Here is a 22,057-nt window from a genome sequence, read left to right on the forward strand (position 1 = left end):
ACCAGTCATGTGACCCAAGCAGCGAATTAGATTTCAGCTAATGTTCTCATGGTACACTGATATGATCTAATTGTGTAATCGTTGCAAAGTAGCCTCCAATCAGCACGTGAACGCACCTTCAAGGAAAAGACATGGTTTGATTCAATAACAAAATTTATTCCAGGCTTCACATTTACATCATTGTTGTTTCAACCAGGCTCCAAATGTACAAAAAAAGAAAGACACTGGTAGACATTCATTAATAATGAAGTATTATTTCTGCAAGATGGAACACATTTTAACTCTTCTGCCTCTAGAGTATCTTTACATCCGCAATGTGTGAATTACTAGCCTCCAACTGCCCCTTTGTTTTTTACATCATCACTTAAATCAATAATGTTAAAGTACAAAAAAACCCCATCATCTGTTTTTTGCTGATATAACACACTCAGTTTTCGTGTTATTAAGAGGTACAACCATCTAAAACTAATGCAGTCTTTAAGCAAACCTATCCTTTGAGGCTTTAATGTTCAGCTGTCGTTTAGGCTTTTTCAACCTACAGCAGGTTTAGGCGAGCATCTCAATATAGCCCTCTCTTTATAAATTATATCATAATACAGCTTAGCAGTACCTGAAATTACCTCAACCAGAGTATGAAGAAACACCTCCAAAACAGCTACAATCTTTGTGTAGGCAGGATCAACTCAGAGCTTTTATATTAGACTGTTTTGGTTTTTAGCTAGTTGTACCTAATAAACTTGACACTGATGGAGTTTACATTGAGTTTGCCCCCACTCCTAATATAAATGTTAGGCACATTTTAGTGGGAGGCTGGAGTCTCTACATAGAGCTGCTACTGGCACACATGGCGGCTCGGTCACTTGTGAAATTTCTTGCTGGGATCACTTGCGTGATCCAGTAGAAGTTGGCATGGAGTGAACTGATTCCCATAGACGGCTTCAAACTGTCTCATCTTCTCCACCAGCTTGTCGGCACCGAAGCTGTCCACGAAACGGAAAGGTCCTGGAAGAAATGATGAGCATATGTCAGGCACATGGTAACATCAGATATATATCTAAATGTATTTCCACATTTGTTTTCTAATAGTTAAACATGCCGCAAAGAGCTCCTTTGTTTTTGTTTTTTGCAGTTTAAAACGTTTAATATTAGCAATAAAAAGTCTCCATTCTGTCACAAGATGTCTGTTTACTTCAGAGTGAACTCATTTGATCAGTAGCCGACTGTGTTTGGTCTGTGTCTCAAAGAAATTGGCTTAGTCTGATCTTCTCATCTCTAAGTTGGCTTAATGAGACAGTAAATCCTGATTTAGACTGCCGTCAGCTGAGTTACTGAACTGAATAAAACCAGACAGAGATAAAAAGATAAATTGGTCCAATGGGTCCTTTTTTCTTTCTAAGATGCTTTGTGACTATCACCTCTGGACTTTTAGCTTTCACATGAAACACAGAACAAAAGGAATCCCTTCAGAGAGGTTATGCTCTCTCCTCACAGTCAGAGGATTCAGCCTGAGAGCATGAGCATGTGAGTAAGACTGAGTTTGAACTCTGACCTCCAAGGCAGGGAGGGAATCCCAGACCAAACACGGCACCAATGTCTCCTTCCAGCGGGCTGTTCAGAATGCCTTCCTGCAAACACAGCACGGCCTCGTTGACGAATCGAGACACCAGTCTGTACTGCACATCGGAGTCTGACGAACTGCAAATTAGATGCACAAGTAGGAACATCAGTAAAATGTAACAATTTACTAAGGCTTAAAGACACATCTTTTTTGAAAGTTCTTCTTAGTAATGTCATGAGTAGGTCAACAGCATGTGTTTTACGCTTGCAGTAACAATCATTTTATAAAAGTGCACAGAATGATTTCAATTACTGCATCACTGCCTCTACATCTCTTCAGTGTGAACTTACACGGCAGGATTTGGTGTCATCTTGTATTTCTCCAGGATTTCTCCGATGTCTGGGTTTACATCCTTCGTCTTGAGACCAGGCTGGTACACATAGCAACCCTTTCCTGACTTGCGTCCTTGAGGACAGAAAACAACAAAAATCAACATTTTATAAAACTTATACTCAAATCTGAAAACTATATCTCCCTAAATCAGGGAAATAAATCCTCCAGTATTCATACCCTTGAATCCCATGTCCACCATCGTCTTCAGGACCTCCACATTCCCTCCACCAAAGCGTGAGCCAAAAGCTTTGCCAAGGTCTTCTGCTACGTGAGCGGCGACGTCAATACCGACTTCATCGGCCAGCGTGGCTGCACCCACAGGGAACCCGAAGCCTGTGGTGAGTGCGTCTAACTTCTTGGGGTCAACTCCTTCCTGTAAGTGTTAATAGACACATTTATAATATGTTTAAGTGGTCTTTATGGATTAGACTGAGATCCTGGGTACTTTTCAATTTAGGCCTTCGTTGTAATAGGCTATAAACTTTTTTTTATTGTTTGTTTGTTTGTTTATTTATTTGCATAATGTTAAAAAAAAGAACAAAGATGAATAATAAACAGCGCAGGGACAGAAAACTCAGAGCTTATTCGCCTCCAACAAAATAATGTTTAAATATCAAAAATTAATTTAAAAAAACACTAAATTGACTCACACAAAAGCAATACTTGATATCAATAATAAAATAAACACAAAAATATATTAAATTATAAATAGCTATTTAATGAAATCCAAAGTAGAAAATATGGATATAAGTTTTATGGATGCCTTTATACAACAATATTAACACCACAGCGATAATACTCGCATTAGCATTAAAGGCTAAGGCTATAAACCTTTCATTATGCCTTGCCACCACCTTCTTCGTTTTCTTGTATCATAAGTTATTCATCACTCCTATTTTATCATTCTGCTTCTTTGCCTTGTAATGTGTGGAGAAAGTGTTCAGTGTTGAGAGTAAGGAGGAAGTTTATCATGCCTTTTGATTGTTTACTTCTTCAACCCATTGAACAATAATACCCACCACACAGGCTTTGCACAAGAGAGCTGACTCTGTCTTAGGTCTTAAATTCTCCACTAATGGCTACAGCTAATTACAAATCTAGAGTTACAATAATAAGCGTCAAGTTCACAGCTGCATTTTCTATTGAAGTGATATTACTAACCTGAAGTACTCGTACTGCTTCAGCCAACATGGGGGCCAGGCACCTTGTCGTGTAGAACCCAGGACCATCCTGCAACAAAACAAAAGATTTAAAAGAGAAGCACTATTTGATAAAAGTGCAACAACATGTTTTGCATAATTGCTGTAACCCACTTCACTATTTGTCTGGTCATTTTCTTTCTAATGATGCTAAACCTCACCCCAACAACAATGATGACTTTGCCCTGCTTGAGGCCGACAGCCACAGCAGCGGCTGTGGTGTCCTTTGACGTCTGATCAGTGGTTATAATCTCCAGGAGCTGCATCTTGTCCACTGGAGAGAAGTAGTGCATTCCAATCACCTGAAATAAAAATGAGAAATGATTAAACTTACGTTAATTTATTTCATTCAAAGGCACTTTAAAACCACAAGACCCCTAAACACTAACCTTGTCTGGCCTCTTGCTGGCAGCTGCGATGTCCTTGATGGGCAGGGCAGATGTGTTGCTGGCAAATATGCAGTGAGGGGAAACCACCTGCAGATAAATGTTGGTGAGATGAGAGCTCAGTGGACTGATGTGGATGACAAAGTGAGAGCAGCATCTGTGTTTTGTTTTGTTGAAGTCACACTTACAGCCTCCACCTCCTTCAGGACTGCATGCTTGATGTTGATGTCCTCAAACACAGCTTCAATAACCATGTCAGCCTTCTCAAAGCCGCTGTAGTCCAGCTGCCCAGTCATGTTTGACAGTATGGAGTCTCTCTGAAAGCTTGTGATGTTCTTCTTTTTGGTTTTGTCGTTCAGTCTATTTTAAAGAAGAGTTAAAAAACATTATTTTCAATATCACATTTCTTACTAATGGCAAAGTGTAAAGGTATTCTGTCATCATAAAAAATAACAACTTTCATTTCCCTGGTATGAGAACTCACCCCTTATAAACCTGCTGCTCTCCCCTGGCCAGCCCAGGCAAAGTTGTGTCCTTCAGGACTGTGTGCATACCTTTGTCCACAGATACTTGAGCGATACCTGCCCCCATCAGACCTGCTCCCAAGATGGCAAGAGTCCTAGCAATAAACAAAAGACAGACTCTTTATTTACTACCTTAAAAAAGCAAGAGAGAACAGGAAAAAGTAGACAATAGAGTGACTGATCCTTAGACTGTGTCGGGAGTATTTTTGTTCTTAGTCCTGATCAAGTATTTGACCACAGAACTGGTTTGGAATGTGCATTGCAGAAAGATGTGTTAACAGTTTGCAACACACTTACTTTACATCTTTTTCAGGAGCTCCAAAGCGGTTCTTCTTGCATGCAACTTGGCCGTGGTAGAGACCAATCAGGGCCCCCGATTCTGAAGTTTTCGCCAACTTGCCAAAATTCTGTGAAAAAAGGTTTAATCAGGTGAGGTTCACGCACACAACGTACATCTGTTTAAGATAAATCTGCTGATGATGAAAATGAAAAAACCATACCTGAGACTCTGCCAGGAATCCTGCAGTGGGGCCTTGTTCCACTCCAGTCTTCACACACTGGGAGGGAAATAATAAAAGTAATGTTAAACACAAGACAGACAGAAATATGCAACCATGATTAACAAAGCAGAGAAAACAGGTGATCGAATCAGTCATCCATAATTGACTAGATGTAGCCAATTAATATTTAGAATTTTTAGGAGCAATCGATGAAACCTGAATTGATTACCAATAGGCTCAACTGGTTTCAGTCATTTATATAGTCACATCAGCACTGTTTACAACGCTGAGCAGATACAATGCAACAATAAATGTTGCAAACTGGTTTGACTCATTTTACTAAAACTGACCAGGAATTTAAGAGGCAAACCCTCAATTTCTCTCCATACCTAACATACCTGACGTAACACACCTTTTTTTTTTTCTTTTTTTTTACACTTTATTACTACATTCTCTTTATTAGTAAAACTGTAGTATTGCCAACAAGTGGCACTAAATAAGTTGTCAATACTTTAAACAAATCACACAAGATACAAAATAAAATAAAATAATAAAAATAAGTTACATTTAAATTAATTCTAAAAAGAAAAAAAAAAGTGTCCTAACATACTGTATGTGACTTTTTACAACAGACTAATGCTTAGGTAGGCGTAGTTACTTACTTCAATTATCTTTAGTGGTGCTGGATAAAGTCCCTTACTCTGTTTCATCACTTTGCCGTGGACAGTTTTGTAAATTTGATTCCGGACAAACTCAATGCCCATGATGTAGTCCTGAATTTCTGTGGAGAAGAACATGAAGTAATTAACACAGAACATGTTTGTGTAAAGTCCAAACCAAATGTTGCATAAACGTCCCACAACTTACTCTGCATGGTGCCTTTCTCTTTGTGGAGATTGATCTTCTTATTTACAATCCCTTTTGCACATTCGATGGCAATTTCCTCCAGGTATTCAATTGTCCTGTCCTCTGGACTCTTCAGCCCGGGTCCTGTTATACAAACACAAAAAATAGATCTACTGATGCCAGTTCAAATACTCTTGCTTCATACAGTTTTCATTGAGTGGTTATTTACTAACTAAAGATTGCAACATAGCGATATTAAAAAAAAGGTTGAACTTGAGAGGAGAAGTATCTTACCCAGAGGGTCAATCAGCTGGTCGACAAGCCCCATCTTTTTGGCTTTATCAGCCCGGATGTTTCTCCCCGTCAGCATCATGTCAAAGGCACTGGGAAGTCCAACCTAAAATTATTTTAAAAGCATGAGTGAACCGTTTTTTTCATGTCATGGTTAACGGTCTTCTTATTGTCATATCATATGCTTTGAAAAACAGGGTAGTTAAAAACAAGACATGATTGGCAGGGGGGCGTAATCTGTTAGCAGGGCGTCAGCGGTGAAGGTAAACATCCTAAACCAATTATGAGATTATTCTGTGTCAAGTTTCATCCAGACAGAGATACAATGACATATCCTTGCAGTACATTTGTATCATCCTGAATTTGTACGCTAATAATGTGGACAAATTCGACCTTCAAGCTACATTGGAAATATGTGGAATATAATCTGAGTACCAACCATTTTAGGGAGTCTCTGAGTGCCACCAGCTCCCGGTAAAAGACCCAGCATCACTTCAGGAGTGCCAAGAACTGTCTTCTTGCTCTTTGTTGCAATTCTGTACTGACAGGCGATGGCAAACTGAAATGCAAAATGAGCCAATTAGATAACACTGTGTTATCAAACATGCAAGTCAAAAACCTCCACAAGAGTTGAGTATGAAATTAAAGAATGTTCTCTTACCTCCAAGCCTCCGCCCAAGCAAGAGCCGTTGATTGCAGCAACAACAGGCTTGGGAGATTTCTCTATCAGGTCAAACATCTTCTGACCCTCCTGACTGAGTTTGGTGACCTCCTCTGCACTGTTGCAGGACGCGATCATACTGGAAACAGACGTAGAGCATAAATATTGAAAGAATTCAAGGGAATAAAGTATAGCAGCTTTTACAGTAAATTCAGAGTTCATCAAAAGGTTATTCTAAAAGTCAAACCCACACATTTCAAAATTCAAGAAGCAGTGGATTAAATGAGATTTCTCTTACTTGATATCGGCTCCTGCAACAAAGCATCCAGGCTTCGAGGAGATGAGGACGGCGCTTTGAACTGCATTGTTTGCCCAAATTTCGTTCATTACATCTGACAGCTCATTTTGCATTTGGATGGACAGTGTGTTGACCTGGAAAAAACAGCAACCATTGGTGTTAAATAACATCTGCATAATTCATGAGTGAAAAACGATTCCTTTCATTTTTATTATTATCTCCCACCTTGGAGGTTGGGTCGTTCATCCGCACCACAGCAACATCGTCCTTGACTTCATAGTTCACATGGGTCCGTGCTAAAAATAGACGGAATATAATGTACAATGAGAAAATGATTGAGCTGCTGAACCTGGTGACCTATATTTGCCCAGAAACTATTTACATGATCTGCAGTGGTGTTAGAGTTACCTTGCATTGCTGGAGCTACTGAGAAGGTGCGGAAGTTATTGCCTGAAAAAGGACAGTCACAGAAGGCATGTCATTATTACATCATCTCTCCCTCCAATTTTAAGAAACAAAACCTCATGCTAGAGATGTGACATTCGCGAATGAGTCAGTCTTTTGAACGGTTCTTTTAAGTGAACAGTGAGAACCGATTCGCAGTTGCAAGCCGTTCATTTGGGAGCAGTTTTTATATGCAGATTGCCCACGCTGCCTTCACGTGTCACTGTGCCCCATGAGTCTTTTGTTCACACTTATTGTGTACACTTTGTTATTGTTTACATTGTTTTGATGTGGATTTGAGTCAGGAAGCTGAGCTCCTGTTTGTAAAGTAGTTTAGGTGTAGAAACACCAGGTGGGGTAGTACAATTTTGCATTCACATTTTTATAATGTTCTAATTTTTATTCTAGATGTACTTTTATTTATTTATATATATATATATTTTCCTGTATTGTTAAAATGTTCTTGTGTGGAACATTTTACAGTAAAGTTGTTTTGCATAGAGGTTATCTGTAGCCTGCGTAGTTTTTATAGTGCCACAAAGTTTTTTAGGTGAGGTAAAATTCAAAATAGTGATCTCACTGTGGAAGCATGGGGATATGGTCTCATGTTATAGAATGTTTACAATGCCCAATGAAATTATAATCAATATTTCAGAATAATTCCCACCAATAGAGTATATATATTGGTGGGATATGTAAGTTTGAATTATTCTGATTTAGATCTTATCTTATCACTGCTACCAGTGACTGTTTCCTTGATAAAAACGAGTTACCCCAGGTTGACTTATAAAAAATAAATAAATATAACAATGAAAAGCCATAAATCCCATCTCTACATGTCTTTATAACATCATATCTCCCCCCCCAATTTTAAGACACTAAACCTCATGCACAGTGCTGAGCTGCCTGACCCTCAATCTCCATATTGTACATAGTGTACTATAATTGAATAATGACATATATAAGCACACAGATAAAATGTTTAGGTGGTGTTCACATAATATTGCCATGACCTCAGATTGTCTCAGTCATGGTGTGCAATCCAGTGGAAAATGACCCTTCACCTAGATTCCCTGTCTGCCATTCATACACACAGAGGCAACAGAGACCAACACGATTCCGACTCCAAAGCAAGGGTCTTCGTAACCTGTGTCACGCAGACAGGTTTCAGTCAAATGTACTGTCAAACATTTCACTTTAAGCTTTTGATTTGAAGCAGAGCTCCATGGACTTGTGGGGTTCTGTAGCTGCCAGTCTGTTAGCTCGTTAGCAACATTCCCATCAAAGTTTTCTAACAGCAGCAGGGACTTCAAATGTACTTATTTAGAGAATATTTCAGATTAAAATTCATTTTCATGTTTGTTTGATAAGAAAGCTAAATGACCATTAAGCAGGAAGTCCAAACACATTTCTGCAGAACGTCCTTCGGAGCTAACAGCTAATCTAACAAGCTAATTAGACATCTAGGGCAGAGAGCAAATCCCGTTTATTCATTACCATTCACCTCGCTTCTATTCTGTGAAATACAAACACCACATCTATTATGCCTGTACCTGTATAGAGAGTGTATCTCCTTGATGTCAATCTGGAAAGAACACCTAGGGCTTGAACACCAGCCATCTTGGGAGAGGAGGTCAGTCAGCAGTGGTGTGAACTCAAGCTAGCTAACTTAGCTCGCTGTCAAAGTAAGCTACTATCATTTTCAACGCGAGTCATGCGGCTGAGTCTCATCCTGAAAAGCGATTCAATCGAAACAGAAGCCTATTGGCTGTCAATAGAAATACTCATCCATGATTGGCTGAGTCAGACGAAGTCGCAGCTGATTGGACGTTGGGTTGGACAAGCTTCTCTCATTTCCACACTTCCTGATATAGAAATATAACAAACGTCAGAAATACTCCGTATTGTTTATATTTATTCAACTCAACTTTATTTATACTTCATATGATAAAAACATGCAGACCAAAGTGCTTCACAGAATAACATAGATACAGAAAACAACAGCAAGGGTAAAATTATAAAAGGCATGATTGTAAATAAAATACTTTAAAATAAAATCAATACAGTAAAATTTAATTAAATAAGTAATACCGGAAAGAAAAGTTACAAATAGGCTAGCATTGACAAGATCAGATGAATACAGGGAATAAAATAGATACATAAATAATGAAATGAGATAAACAAATGTTAAAGCAATGACTCAAATAATAATAAAAAAGTAATAATGCAGTCCAGGGCTAAAATAAATTACTCCGAACTAAAAGCTAGATTAAAAAGTAAGTCTTAAGTTTACTTTTAAAAACATCCAGAGAGCTCGCCGTTTTAATGGCCAGAGGCAGGGAGTTCCACAGCTTAGGGGCCTAAAAACAGAGAGCCCTCCAGCCGGTGCTTGTGCATTTGTTTTGAAAAATGTGAGATGTATCTCCAATTTCAAATTTATGTACATTGCACACTTTCAATGTGAATGTTTTCTAGACTGAATGGAAGCATTAGCAGTGTGCCACCACAAGGAGGAAGCAGAAATCAGTTTGGAGACTGTGACAGGTAATCACAGGAGGAAAGAGGAGGACTGTACTATTTGTACAATGAAATGTAAACACCCCTCAGCTGTACGTTTAAGGGAACTTAGATTTTTCTTTTCTGTTTAACTCAAATCTGATTTAGCTCTTGGGCATGAGTTTAGCTAATGGTTACCATCTACTGGGGAGAAGGGGTGCAAAAGATATTGAGACTTTTAAACGTAAACTAAAAACGTATTTATTCAGTCTGGCTTTTATGTAAGGTTCAACAATTGTATTACTTACTTTTTACTGTTATATTGATTTAAATGTTGCTTTATTATTTTACTAATTTTAACTGCTTATTTTATTTTTATTTATTTATTCATTCATTTATTTATTTTAATGTATCTACTCAGTTTTATTTTCATTTTTAGTCTTAATTTTATTTTGAACTCTTATTCTTACCCCTTTTTTTATTCATTTATTTTAACTATTCATAATCTTAATTTTAATTTGACGCTTTAACTTATTTTAATTACACATATTTTATTGTTGTTGGTGTGCATTAGTCTCTATTTTTAAATCCATTTTTAAAATTATTTTTTAATATGTCTTGCCATTATTTTATTTCTGCTTCTTTCTTGTTTTCAACTGCTGTAAAGCACTTTGGGTTGCATTTGACTTGTATGAAAGGTGCTATATAAATAAAGTTTGATTGATTGATTGATTGATTGATTGATTGATTGATTGATTGATTGATTGAGTGATTGATTGATTGATTGATTGATTGAAAAATGTATTTAAAATCATCATGCTGTTCTTCAGGGCAAAGATTAGAATTATTTATTAGTATCATTGTTTGTATCATAAATATGTGTTTAGCTCAGCATGTGTGGTGATATCTTGAATGAATGGTTTTGTACTTTATGTTCTCTAACCCTTATCTAAAACATATAATATATGTAGATTTTCATTTGTTTAGTAGTTTTTAATTTGTTCATATACATAGAATAAGTCTTCAATTGTATTAATCCCTCTGTTGACATTTTCCTTTTTTGTTATCAATGAAATTTGAGCACATCTTTGCAAAAGTTTTCAAAGATCCCCAGTTTGGATTTGAAGGGATTTTCTGTCAAAAACAAAATCAAGCAACATAAATGATCATCATATCACAAAATTATCAGCAGTCTTCAAAGGGCCTGTGCTGGTTGTGAAACTTCCTTCCTTTATCACACCTTGATCACAGCACAAAGATGACACCTTCTGTACAAATTGGTGAACTACATTGACTCCATCTGCCTCTTTTGGGGAAAATGATTCAAATCCGTATTCACACAGTGCACAGTAATTGATTTAGTCACTCTGAAGTTTACCACAGGCTTCAAGATGAAAATGGATTAGTTTAGATTTATGGAAATGCTCCTCTTCCTCTATTCATGTAGCTATTCATCACCAGCAGCACTTTGTGACATAATGCATTCTTTCTGTAGTAGGTCAGCCCCCATAAAACTGTGTTAAATGAATACATCTCACTGTGGTTTGAAATATAAACACAAATGAGGAGAAAAGCCAAACCACTTGAGGTTGTGAATTTCTAACCATCTTAATTTCCTGATTTAGGGGAAGTAACAGGAACTGATCATTTCCGAGACATTCTGTACTTCCTGACCATTAAAATGCAGTTTCATACCACTTGATACTTTTCATGAGGCAAAACGAGATGCTCCCCTAAATTATAAATACATGTAAATGCATGTCCAGAAAGCCAATAAACTCAGTAGGCCTAAAACGTGTGTGCCCTTAGTTGTATGTCCATTCTTTTCTAGAACTACTGGTACCATGACAGTGGAATAAGCGACATCATACAAGGCAGTGAGTGCTATTATATTAGATTATTTATTATTATTGTTATTGTTATTATTATTATTATTATTATTATTATTATCATCATCATCATCATCATCATCATCATCATCATCATCATCATTATTATTATTATTATTATCATTATTATTATACCCTCAGATCAGGCAGTTCATTTAGAGGTGGTAATGATGGCTATAATTCTCCATCTGAGCACCCATGGTCATATCTTCAGCCCGTGTTAGAGGTTTTTGAAATGAAGAATGATACGTATCATTTGAAATGTTCTCCCTGTTTCATACAAAAATTCAGAGAAAGCGTGTTGAGCTACGTAACGTTTGTTTCATTCCAGATAAACATTTTAAACTAAGTTGTCTGTGCTTGGAGTAACTTAGTTGCTGTTTTTATTCCATGGTATAGTTTCTAGAGATTTCAAGTAATGTTTTCTAGATAAACATGATGTAACCGAATGTACTCCTATGTAGTCTTGACTGCATTTATGTATTGTGAAAATACAATGTTGTGTACTTTGAATAATAAAAGCAAGTACTTCAGTAATTTAACTCAAGTAATAATCGGACAGGGCAACTTTCACTTGTATTGCAGTAATATTTGACCTGGGGTATCTATACTTTGACTTAAGTAATGAAGCTGTGTACTTTGTCCACCACTGCAATTAAAAAATGATATATATACTTTCCTTGAGGTACACTAATAGAACCCAAATTCTACAAAATTCTACTTAAAACTTAACACTTGAGCAAAGTAACTCCCCTCTACTGTCCCAGCATTACCACTGATATAACTTTTCAGATTATTTTCTGTTACAAATAAAACCCACAGATGAACAACTACTTGATCATTTTAATTCTGCTCTGAATTTGGCTGTATGTTGTTATTGATTCCACTTTAATGTTTACACTTCTGACCTTTGACATTCGCGCGTACGAGGGGCATTTGAAGGCAGCACAAATATTTTGATAGAGGCGGGATCATGTGTCGTCACTGTGAAACTACCCAATCAGCTGTCAGATTTTGACATAGCAACTCCAATCAGAGAAGACGGACTGTCTGGTTGCGAAGGTAGTGGTAGTGGTGGTGTTCTCTGGAAGAAGCAAGTGTTTCCTCCTGGGCTTGCTTACTGCTACGTCCAGTAGCAATATTCTGCTTATACGTCGGTCAGGTTGACGTTTAATTACACTGCCTAACCTAGTCGTTGAATTTCTACATGTTAACACGGGAAACTAGCACGCGAGGTAATCGTAACCTTGCCTGAAAGCATCTTTGAACATAATTGGAACACGAAATAACGATGCCGTCCCCGATGGAGGGATCTTCCAGAGAAGGTGACCTCTTTACTGTGAAACACGAGCTGAAAAATGGTGAGTTCAACTTTTAATGCTGTCCGTTTAAGGAACCGTTTAACGTTAGGACACACGTGCCCTGGAGAAATGTTAGCTGGTTAGCTTGAAAGAGTCAGCTGTCCCTGTCTGTGGGTGCTTAGTATGTGCGCAAACAAGAACCTTAATGTTACTTAAGTCCAAAAATGGCACAGGAAGGCGTTACCGGAATGACATTACCTGTGAGGCTTCTGCTAACTCACGCAAACTAACGTTACCTAACCATTTTACTCACGTTAGCAAACCGTGCTCAGCCCAGGTAATAACATTAGCTACAGCTAACAGTGAACGTGCAACTACAGACAAATGAGACCCCTGACAGAGATTATTGTGCAACTTTACTCCATTATTTCCACCCTGAGTTATCACTTAATGTGATGGTTTTCCTGTCACTGTCACTGGCTGCATATGTTAGGGCCCTAGTCATCACACAGCTGCAGTGCTGTCATTGACAATTAGCTTCTCCCTGCACCCTACAAAAGTGTGCAACCACATCAACAGTTCTCATCAGGCACTATTAGGTCGTGATGTGATAATAGAAAGGTACTGAAAGACAGCAGTTACCTGGACCATCTTATATATAGCATGATATATCGGTGGTGCCAACCTACAAATATCTAGGTGTACACCTGGACAACAAGTTGGACTGGAACCTTAACACAGATGCACTCTACAGGAAGGGGCACAGCCGCCTCTTCTGCTTAAGGAGGCTCAGATCCTTAGGCATCTGCAGTTTATCAGTCTGTGGTGGCAAGTGTGTTATTCTATGCTGCAGTATAAAACACAAGGATGTGAGGCGACTGGACAAACTAGTGGAAAAAAGCTGGCACTGTGATTGGAACCAGGTGGGACTCACTGGGGGCTGTGGTGGAGAGATCATGCACACAGAAGAAGCTAGAGGTCATTCTAGATTACACAGATCATCCACTTCACAACTTCTTTTTGGACCAGAGAAACAGCAGCAGTGGACGGCTCATCTCTCAGCCCTGCAGGACTGAGAGATGCAGAAAATCATTCAATCCTGCAGCCATTAGGCTTCATAACTCTCCAGCCAATGGGAGATGGGCTGACGGACACCTGAATTACTTTTCATAATTTTATCTGCCAGACACCTGAATTTCCCCCTTGGTGGATGAATAAAGTAAATTCCATTCCATTCTATTTCAAACAGGATCAACAGGAATGTCAGTCCCTATTACACTTCTGAAAATGCACGATTGAGCCTCCAGACACCTGAATTTCCCCCTTGGTGGATGAATAAAGTAAATTCCATTCCATTCTATTTCAAACAGGATCAACAGGAATGTCAGTCCCTATTACACTTCTGAAAATGCACGATTGAGCCTTCATTGACAGTGTTCATTTGGAGACAGCTAATTCAGTGCAGAGGGCTGCTGAATGAAGTTGCACTCTGCCTGCAGCTGCAACTGGTTTATAATGACACAGTGCTACTGTTCAGGCTGCAACATGACTATGCTGCACCCCCATTTACTGCCCTGCCCTAAATATGCAGTCAATCTAGTTGTCACTCGTTCTTTTGTTAAACTTAACTCTACTTTAGACCCCTGCTTTGGCATCTCACCAACGCTACAACAGATGATTACTCTTGAGACAGATTAATCTGCCACCCATTTCAAGGATCAGTCGATCAGTCGTCAACATGTCAAAGTTTTAGAAACTGCTCATCACAGTGTCCTTTTCAAAGTTGTCAAATCAGCAGTAAAAAAGTGGAGACTTTTCATTAAGAACGTGTCATAAAGCATCACTCTTTAGATGCTTGAAACTCAATCAGTCATTGTTCTGTTGCTGTACGGCAGACTGATTATTTTCTGTTCCAATGAATAATTGTTAGTTATAATTATGCCGTATAGACGGGTTTTTAAGTTTAATCAACCAGAAAATTTACCAAATTATTGTGATTAATGATCATTTAGATTTTTTATTATTAATACAGACCTTTCAGGTAAAAAGAAACACACATTTTGCAGCAGGACATCATCAGGCTGGACTCTTCTCTCAGACTATTAATAAACATCAAAATCAGACTTGGCCTTGGCAGGGCGAGCTCGACAAGGGTGTTATGCAATCTGAACCTCTTGACCTTAAATGTAAAGGACAGCAGTGTTGTTGTTTTTGAAACAATGCAGTACGCAGTCTTAAGTGCCTAATAGTTGTGCTATTTCTTCTCGTGTGTAACAGGAAAAGCAGCGGAAAGGATTAAATCAGCCGTTTTAATTGCTCAGTAGCCTATTTTCAGAGTGCGAGACAGAAGGAATGCGTTCACTACAATGGACATGCATGTCTCAGAGCGTGCCGTGCTCAGTCAGCCGGAGCACTGTGATTTGGAAAGACACGAGGAGTTACTGACAGTGTGGGCTGAATTTATAGAGGATCTTTGATGGGAAATAATGATCTTTTCCTGGTAAATGCAGCAAGTGTGTTTACAGTTGCACGACAGATTTGCTGATGTTGTTGCATTTTTGAGAGACAGTAAAGAAGTCACTTTTTCTACCTTTGTTTACATGGAAGATGTTTACTGATTATGCATGTATGATAGCAGCAGTACTTTTACACATATGCACAGTTACACCTTCACCATTGAGAGGTGTCCAGTGATAGCAGCCTGCTGTTGCTGGCCTCATTTAATCACCGCCCAGACTGTCCTAACTGGTCCAGTGTTTTGCATCGCTGATGCTCCAGTGTAAAGCCCTTTCCTCCACCCTTTTTGACTCGATTAGCTTCAAAGCATCAAGGCTGAGAGTCTCTTTGAACCAAATGAAATGCAAGCATACATAATTAATAATGTGGGCACCAGTTACAAAACAAAAAGCATGGAGAGCTCTGGAAGGTGATGCAAGGTAAGGTGCCTTCTGGTGAGGATGCAAAGTCCTCAGATTTTGTCAATGACGGTTTTAAAGAGCTGAGCAGTTCACCAATATAATAATCATTTTTCAAAAAACAAGTTATAAAGTGCTTTACATGGGCAGCAAAATAAAACAGGCAGATCATAAAAACACACAAGTCAAGATAAAGAAAGAAATAAAACACATTTTAAGACATACAATTCCCTTAAAAGAACTCTAAAGGAATACAATTCTTTTAAAATATATTTCTTTAAACGGTTAAAATAAAATAAGGTCAAATAAAATTCAGATAATTCCGGGAAGGCTCTGCGATAAAGTATGTTTTAAGAAGGGATTTAAAAGAGCTCACTGACTGACAATGTATTTACAACTTGGCTTCATCAGCTGGATGAATAACAATGAGAACAACAGTATGTGTTGTTTTTTAGATACAGGCTTGTGCGGTAATTTCATCTGGTTTCTAAACCACCTCTTCACCTCTTTTCATTTAGATGCACTTAGTTATACTTTAGAGAAAGACAGTGATTAAAGGTGGTCGTAATTATGAATTAACTAGAACATCATGTTCTGAATACAGGCTGCACTTTGAGCATGCTCAAATCAGTGTTATTACTTTGTATTTTGTCATTATGAGTGCAGTCGTAAATGGTTAAGGTCACATTCATTCTGGAGTGAGTTGCTCATATGGTACCAACTTTGTAAGGTAGGAGATTTAAAATGCAGCAGCCACAGCAGTTGGGCCGTTGGGCAGTGAATATGAATATAACTCATCAATGTGTGCCAGATCAGCCCCAGTGGAAAAATACTTCATGTGGAAAATATGTTGTTGTTGTTGGTTTTTTTTAGGCCGAGCTTCTCTTTGATATTGTGACAGCATGCTTTCACATACCAACTTCAGGGAATACATGTGTTTCTCTGATTACTAGAAATGTACTGGAAAATGATGTTTGTTTATTTTCCGAGGCCTTTCATATTTCCAGACACATTTGTTTTGTTTTGTAAATTAGATCATTATGTGATACTTGAATGATAATGTTTGATTTATGCTCTGCCTTCAGCCAACCTGACGGGCCACGTGGAGAGAGTGGGCATTGAAAACTTTGAGCTGTTGAAGGTGCTGGGCACAGGAGGTGGGTAAAAGTCTTGAACACATCTTGTATTTTAAAGCTGGGTGCCAGTTGTATTTTTCTGGAATGCAAAGTATTCCAGTCATTTGTGCTGCTCTGCTCTGCACTGAACTTTGCCCTCTGTCTCTGTTTATTCTAACCGCCAGCATACGGCAAAGTGTTCCTGGTGAGGAAAGTGAGCGGTCATGATGCAGGGAAGCTGTATGCCATGAAGGTTTTGAAGAAGGCGACAATTGTGCAGAAGGCAAAGACTGCGGAACACACACGGACAGAGCGGCAAGTGCTGGAGCACATCCGGCAGTCTCCATTCCTTGTCACACTTCACTACGCCTTCCAGACGGATACCAAGCTGCACCTCATTCTGGGTGAGGATATTTTATGGGGATCTGGCACTCAGGCCCCTGCAGATTGCCTTGGGTCTGTGATGTGTTTATTCAAGAAAAAGAAAGGGTTAATGATTATCTTAGGATTTTCACAAGATGAGTATATTCTTTAATTTCAGCTTGCGCCCTTCCCTGCAGAGTGAATGTAACCACTTTACATTATTTTGGATTAACCTTGACACGTATTACATTTTCTATCACAGATTATGTAAATGGCGGGGAGCTTTTCACACATTTGGTGCAGAGGGTGCGATTTAAGGAGCAAGAAGTAGCCTTGTACAGTGGAGAGATTGTGTTGGCACTAGAGCATCTACACCAGGTAACCCCCACCTTTGACGTTCAACATATTCAACACAATCATGACCTTTCGTTTGTTCTGAGGTGTTCTTTGCTGTTTACATGCTTTTGTGTCTTAATTCCCCCCCTGTCATTCTCTTTCTGCAGCTTGGAATCGTCTATCGTGACCTGAAACTTGAGAATATTCTACTGGATTCAAGCGGTCATATCGTTCTCACAGACTTTGGCCTCAGTAAAGAATTTGATCAGGTGCAGTATACCTCAAAAATATGTTGCGCATATGTCAAACTGCTCAGCTGATCGTATTCAAAAGAAGAAAGAACCAAAGCTGGCTTTTACTGTTTTTCCTTCAAGTCCTCAAGAAACGATTTTATCAATGATCTATTTTTTGTAACATTTGGCTTCTACTTGGGCGCACTTTTCTCTGTCAGAGCTAAAAAAGAAAGGAGTTATTGTGTGTGAGAAAAATCATCTCAGGAACAAATGTTGAATAATCTGTGAAGTGGAAAACCTCAGTTTAAAACACAAGAAAGAAAAGACTGACTTCCGTACACAGATCTGAAATTTAAACCAAATTTAATGACCATTGTTTTCCTGATGCTGACAATTTGACAACACTATTTCCAAATGATATTTTTCTGGTTGAGGTCTTCTTAGTTGAATCTTGTGTTTTTTAAACGTACAAGTTTACTGACAGTCTTCTTCTTCTTGCTCTTGTTGGCTTATTCCTGTAAATATTGCAGCAGCACCACATGTGCAAACCTGTGGTTGGGAAAACAAGAAAAACAAACGGACCAAACTGAGACCCTCATGAAAAACAACTTCGCCCCACCAGGGAACAATTACGTGCAGAGAACCTTGAAATTACCAGGAGTCTCATAAGTCTTATAATTTTACACCAGGTTTCACAGAGTTAGCGTCAGTGTTTTATCTTGAACCATTTGTTGAGTTTGTATTTTTCCACGGCTGAGAGAGGACGAAGAACTTTAATATTGTTGCAGTGTTTCCCAGACGTAGACAATAACATTACTTCCATTGAAGCGAATCTGTCGAGCATTTTCACATTTGTCTTTGTTTTTTAGGACGGTATTACATCTTTATCCCTCCCCCTCTGTTATTCACAATCAAGACTTAATAATTGTTATACCTCGGTGCAGTGAAGACATAAATTGGTGCATTTAACTGATGAAAATACAGGAAAAGAAATACTTGGCGCCAGAAATGTTATGAGGGAAACCTCACCACTCTGGTGTACAAACTGTTGAACAACAAATATTTGAGTATTTACTGGCATCACCAAACCAGTCGTTGCTGAAGACAAATACATGTTTTAAATAAACTTCAGTTTTAGGAACATGTTTTGTGCATTTCTATGTTTGTGTTTAATTTTTAAAATATTTTCAATATCAACTCGCCTCGCCTAAAGCCACAACTCTCCCGTTCTCCTGTGGGAAAGAGTGTTTTTGTGTTTGGTTCTTGTTATACATTTCTTCCTGTTTGTTTACACAGATGGAAAGAGCGTTCTCGGTCTGTGGCACCATCGAGTACATGGCTCCAGAAATTGTTGAAGGAGGAGAGTCCGGACATGATAAGGTGATTTACAGTCTCATGTGTTGTTTTTTCTCTCTGTTGTCTGTGTGATTAAATAAAGCAGATCAGGCTCTCGTCTCTGTACTCCCGCATGTGTGTGCTCTCCAGTCCGATCTGTCTGTTTGTCTGTGAAGCCAAAGTCACGGGCTGCTGCTCTTCTGAATTCCAGGCGGTGGACTGGTGGAGCCTCGGCGTGTTGATGTACGAGCTTTTGACTGGCGGATCACCCTTCACCGTTGATGGGGATGAGAACTCGCACACAGACATTGCCAAGTATGGATTCTCCCTGATCAGCAGCCAGAGTTTTCAGCTCTCCTTCAGCTCTAATCACTGACCATATCTGTCTCACTCATCACAGGAGGATTTCTAAAAAGGATCCTCCTTTCCCCAAAGACATGGGACCACTGGCCAAAGACGTAATCCAGAGACTCCTCATCAAAGACCCAAAGAAGAGGCTGGGCTCGGGTCCTAATGGAGCAGAGAATGTGAAGAAACACCCGTTTTACCAGGTGGATCTCATTGCCTGTCTCCACTTTTTCACAATATTTACAGAAACTAAATGGCAGGGCGGGCTGTTACTGCACAGAGAGGACTGAGTGAGAGCGTTTAGGAACACTGCATGTTTGTATGAGCTGTTTTAATTAGAAAGGGGACCAACGGAGGAGGAAAGAACGGTTATTTCTCCTCCTCCTCTGTTCTTTACTGAGCGGAGGTTACAGATATTTATTTTTCAGCTAACTTTTTTTTACCTTACCACCGACACTTCATTTTCTACTTCTTACATTTCTACTCCACACATTTAGAACACTTCTTGACTATTATTCTGAAACATTTTACACCAGCTTCCTGGCATGAAAACCTATTATAGATTTGTACATTAAAGGTATGTTTTAGATATAATGAATTATTGATTTATGTTAGATACATTTCGAACAATCTAAGTCTAAAGTTTCCCTTTTATGATGTTAGATTATTATCCTTTGCAAAAAAAAACAGACAGTTGCAACGTCATTTAATAGCTGCTTTAACTTTTCTCCTTTTATTTTACTTTTCACACTTACATTTTTTACACAGATACCTGTACTTCTAATTTATTTCACAGTGTGTGTTAGTGTATCTATGCAACCTCTAACACCAACCCCAATGTTTTTCTCTTTTTTTCCCCCTAATTTCAGAAAATTAGCTGGGAGGACTTGGCAGCCAAGAAGGTTCCGGCCCCGTTCAAACCGGTGATCCGAGATGAGCTGGACGTCAGCAACTTTGCAGACGAGTTTACGGAGATGGACCCAACATACTCTCCTGCAGCTCTGCCTCAGAACTGTGACCGCATCTTCCAGGTAGGAAGCATGATAATATGTATTAGACAAGTTGACTTTTTCTTGTTTGTTTTATTTTTATTTTATTTTTTTTGGACTGGTGGTTTTGTTGTCTTCAGAGGTAAAATATGTATTTATGCTACCCGACAAGCAATAGTAATAGTTTATTTTGGTCTGAATCAACTCAACTCAACTTTATTTATAAAGCACCTTTCATACATAAAAACATGCAGCCCAAAGTGCACAGAATAACAGAGAGACAGAAAGTAACAGCAATGGTAAAATTAAAAAAGGCATGATTAAAAATAAAATATTAAAAAAATGGAATAAAATCAATTCAGTAAAATTAAAAAAATGAGTAATAGTGGAAAGAAAAGTTAAAAATAAGGTAGAGTTAACAAGATCAGACGAATACAAGAAATAAATAGATACATAAATAATTAAATAAGATAAATATATGTTACAGAAATGATTCAAATAATAATGCAGTCCAGGTCTAAAAATAAATTACTCCAAATTAAAAACTAGATTAAAAAGGTAAGTCTTAAGATTACTTTTAAAAACCCAATCAACCCATACCCTCCACCAAAAACACATACAAATAACTAACTAATTAAGAATAAGATACATTAACTGGATAAATAAAGAGGAATAGTCAATACTGTGATTTACTAAGTAAAACGTTTTAGACTGAAGCTTAAGTCTGATATACCGTTCTTCTTTCAGACAACACACACTCAAAGGCAGCTCTTTAACTGTTAATTTGAAGTTACATAAACAAACAGGCAAACACAGAGAGCAAAACAAACAAAGTGTCAAACATTGTATTAAATAAAAAAATTCCAAAGCGTTTACTAAACGAGTAAAAAGCCAAACAAGGCCACCAAGAGATTTCATCTTTCCATAAATACGCACAGTCATACCTCGTTTCTTCATCACCTTCATTTTTAACATCATGACATGAGTGTTGGGGATTTAGCTTTATTAGAGTTTTCTACAATCTGCAGTTATTAACCAACTACTCTGTTATTGTTTTCAGCCACCTTAGCGTTTTTTAAATCAGTGTTGTTTAATACACACAAACAGTAATGGTCAGATGGTGAGCTAAAGTTAGCAGCACCTCCCAGTTTCCAAAGCCCTGGAGTGAAGGAGGAACACTAGTTTCAATCTGAACCTGCTTGATTCAGTGCTGTGACTGGTTTTAATGATTGGGTCCTCATGTTTTTAAGAGGCTCATTTTGGGACTCCTCTTCTAAAAGCTTACAGCCCGTCCTGCTGTTGTTCTTGCATTGTTCTGTGTACAGCAGTGATGTGACTGAAGGGGGCTTGGCATCTTCACAGTATATGATTGGAGTGGTCTGCTTTTTCGAGGGCAGCCGTCCTTTGTGCTCCTCGTGGGTCATTGCACAGGACAACATTTTATATTTGCATGTGCTTTGATCCGATGTTTGTCCTGTCTTTGGTTTCAGGCAGTGTGAAATGTTGACACGCATGAAAAATCACATTATACATCACCCACTTTTTGTCTGCGACTATATTTGACATACTCCACAGCAATTGAAGTAATCAAGTGAAGTTGTGAATGTCCTCAAAAGGTTGCTGTAAGTCAACATGAG

At 38.4% G+C, this 22,057-nt stretch overlaps 2 protein-coding genes across 3 annotated transcripts in view; one reads left to right on the forward strand and one right to left on the reverse strand.

Moving 5' to 3' along the window:
* Positions 1–135: 135 nt before the first annotated feature.
* hadhab (hydroxyacyl-CoA dehydrogenase trifunctional multienzyme complex subunit alpha b) lies at positions 136–8,836 on the reverse strand. The gene is made up of 20 exons (XM_034674443.1): positions 8,654–8,836; positions 7,065–7,106; positions 6,882–6,952; positions 6,657–6,790; positions 6,359–6,497; positions 6,137–6,256; positions 5,701–5,803; positions 5,428–5,550; positions 5,223–5,341; positions 4,561–4,617; positions 4,358–4,467; positions 4,021–4,155; positions 3,725–3,896; positions 3,540–3,626; positions 3,312–3,452; positions 3,113–3,181; positions 2,129–2,324; positions 1,909–2,023; positions 1,550–1,695; positions 136–1,002 (listed from the first exon to the last, which is right to left on the reverse strand). The coding sequence occupies exons 1-20, from the start codon at positions 8,718–8,720 to the stop codon at positions 857–859; spliced, it is 2,292 nt and encodes a 763-aa protein (XP_034530334.1). The 5' UTR covers positions 8,721–8,836; the 3' UTR covers positions 136–856.
* rps6ka5 (ribosomal protein S6 kinase, polypeptide 5) overlaps positions 4,390–22,057 on the forward strand; it is a 35,771-nt gene continuing 18,103 nt past the window's right edge. Inside the window, exons 1-9 of one of the 2 annotated variants that reach the window (XM_034674442.1) lie at positions 4,390–4,489; positions 16,787–16,858; positions 17,002–17,220; positions 17,442–17,557; positions 17,683–17,784; positions 19,045–19,128; positions 19,295–19,398; positions 19,484–19,634; positions 20,301–20,462. In XM_034674442.1, the coding sequence (XP_034530333.1) occupies positions 17,064–17,220; positions 17,442–17,557; positions 17,683–17,784; positions 19,045–19,128; positions 19,295–19,398; positions 19,484–19,634; positions 20,301–20,462 (876 nt within the window). In that variant the 5' untranslated portion in view covers positions 4,390–4,489; positions 16,787–16,858; positions 17,002–17,063. Of the gene's footprint in view, positions 4,490–12,533; positions 12,847–16,786; positions 16,859–17,001; positions 17,221–17,441; positions 17,558–17,682; positions 17,785–19,044; positions 19,129–19,294; positions 19,399–19,483; positions 19,635–20,300; positions 20,463–22,057 lie in introns of those variants that run through there. The other variant, XM_034674441.1, reaches the window with a different exon arrangement.

The sequence above is a fragment of the Notolabrus celidotus genome, chromosome 22 (genome assembly GCF_009762535.1).
Source record: "Notolabrus celidotus isolate fNotCel1 chromosome 22, fNotCel1.pri, whole genome shotgun sequence".
NCBI lineage: Eukaryota > Metazoa > Chordata > Actinopteri > Labriformes > Labridae > Notolabrus > Notolabrus celidotus.

Bases quoted from the DNA above. Each gene is read 5' to 3' on its own strand.
- hadhab (XM_034674443.1), bottom strand. From the start codon at position 8,720: ATGGCTGGTGTTCAAGCCCTAGGTGTTCTTTCCAGATTGACATCAAGG. The intron at 6,257-6,358 runs GTAAGAGAACAT...TTTGCATTTCAG, and splicing joins GCTTGGGCGGAGGCTTGGAG to TTTGCCATCGCCTGTCAGTA. The intron at 5,342-5,427 runs GTAAGTTGTGGG...TCTTCTCCACAG, and splicing joins AGAGAAAGGCACCATGCAGA to AAATTCAGGACTACATCATG.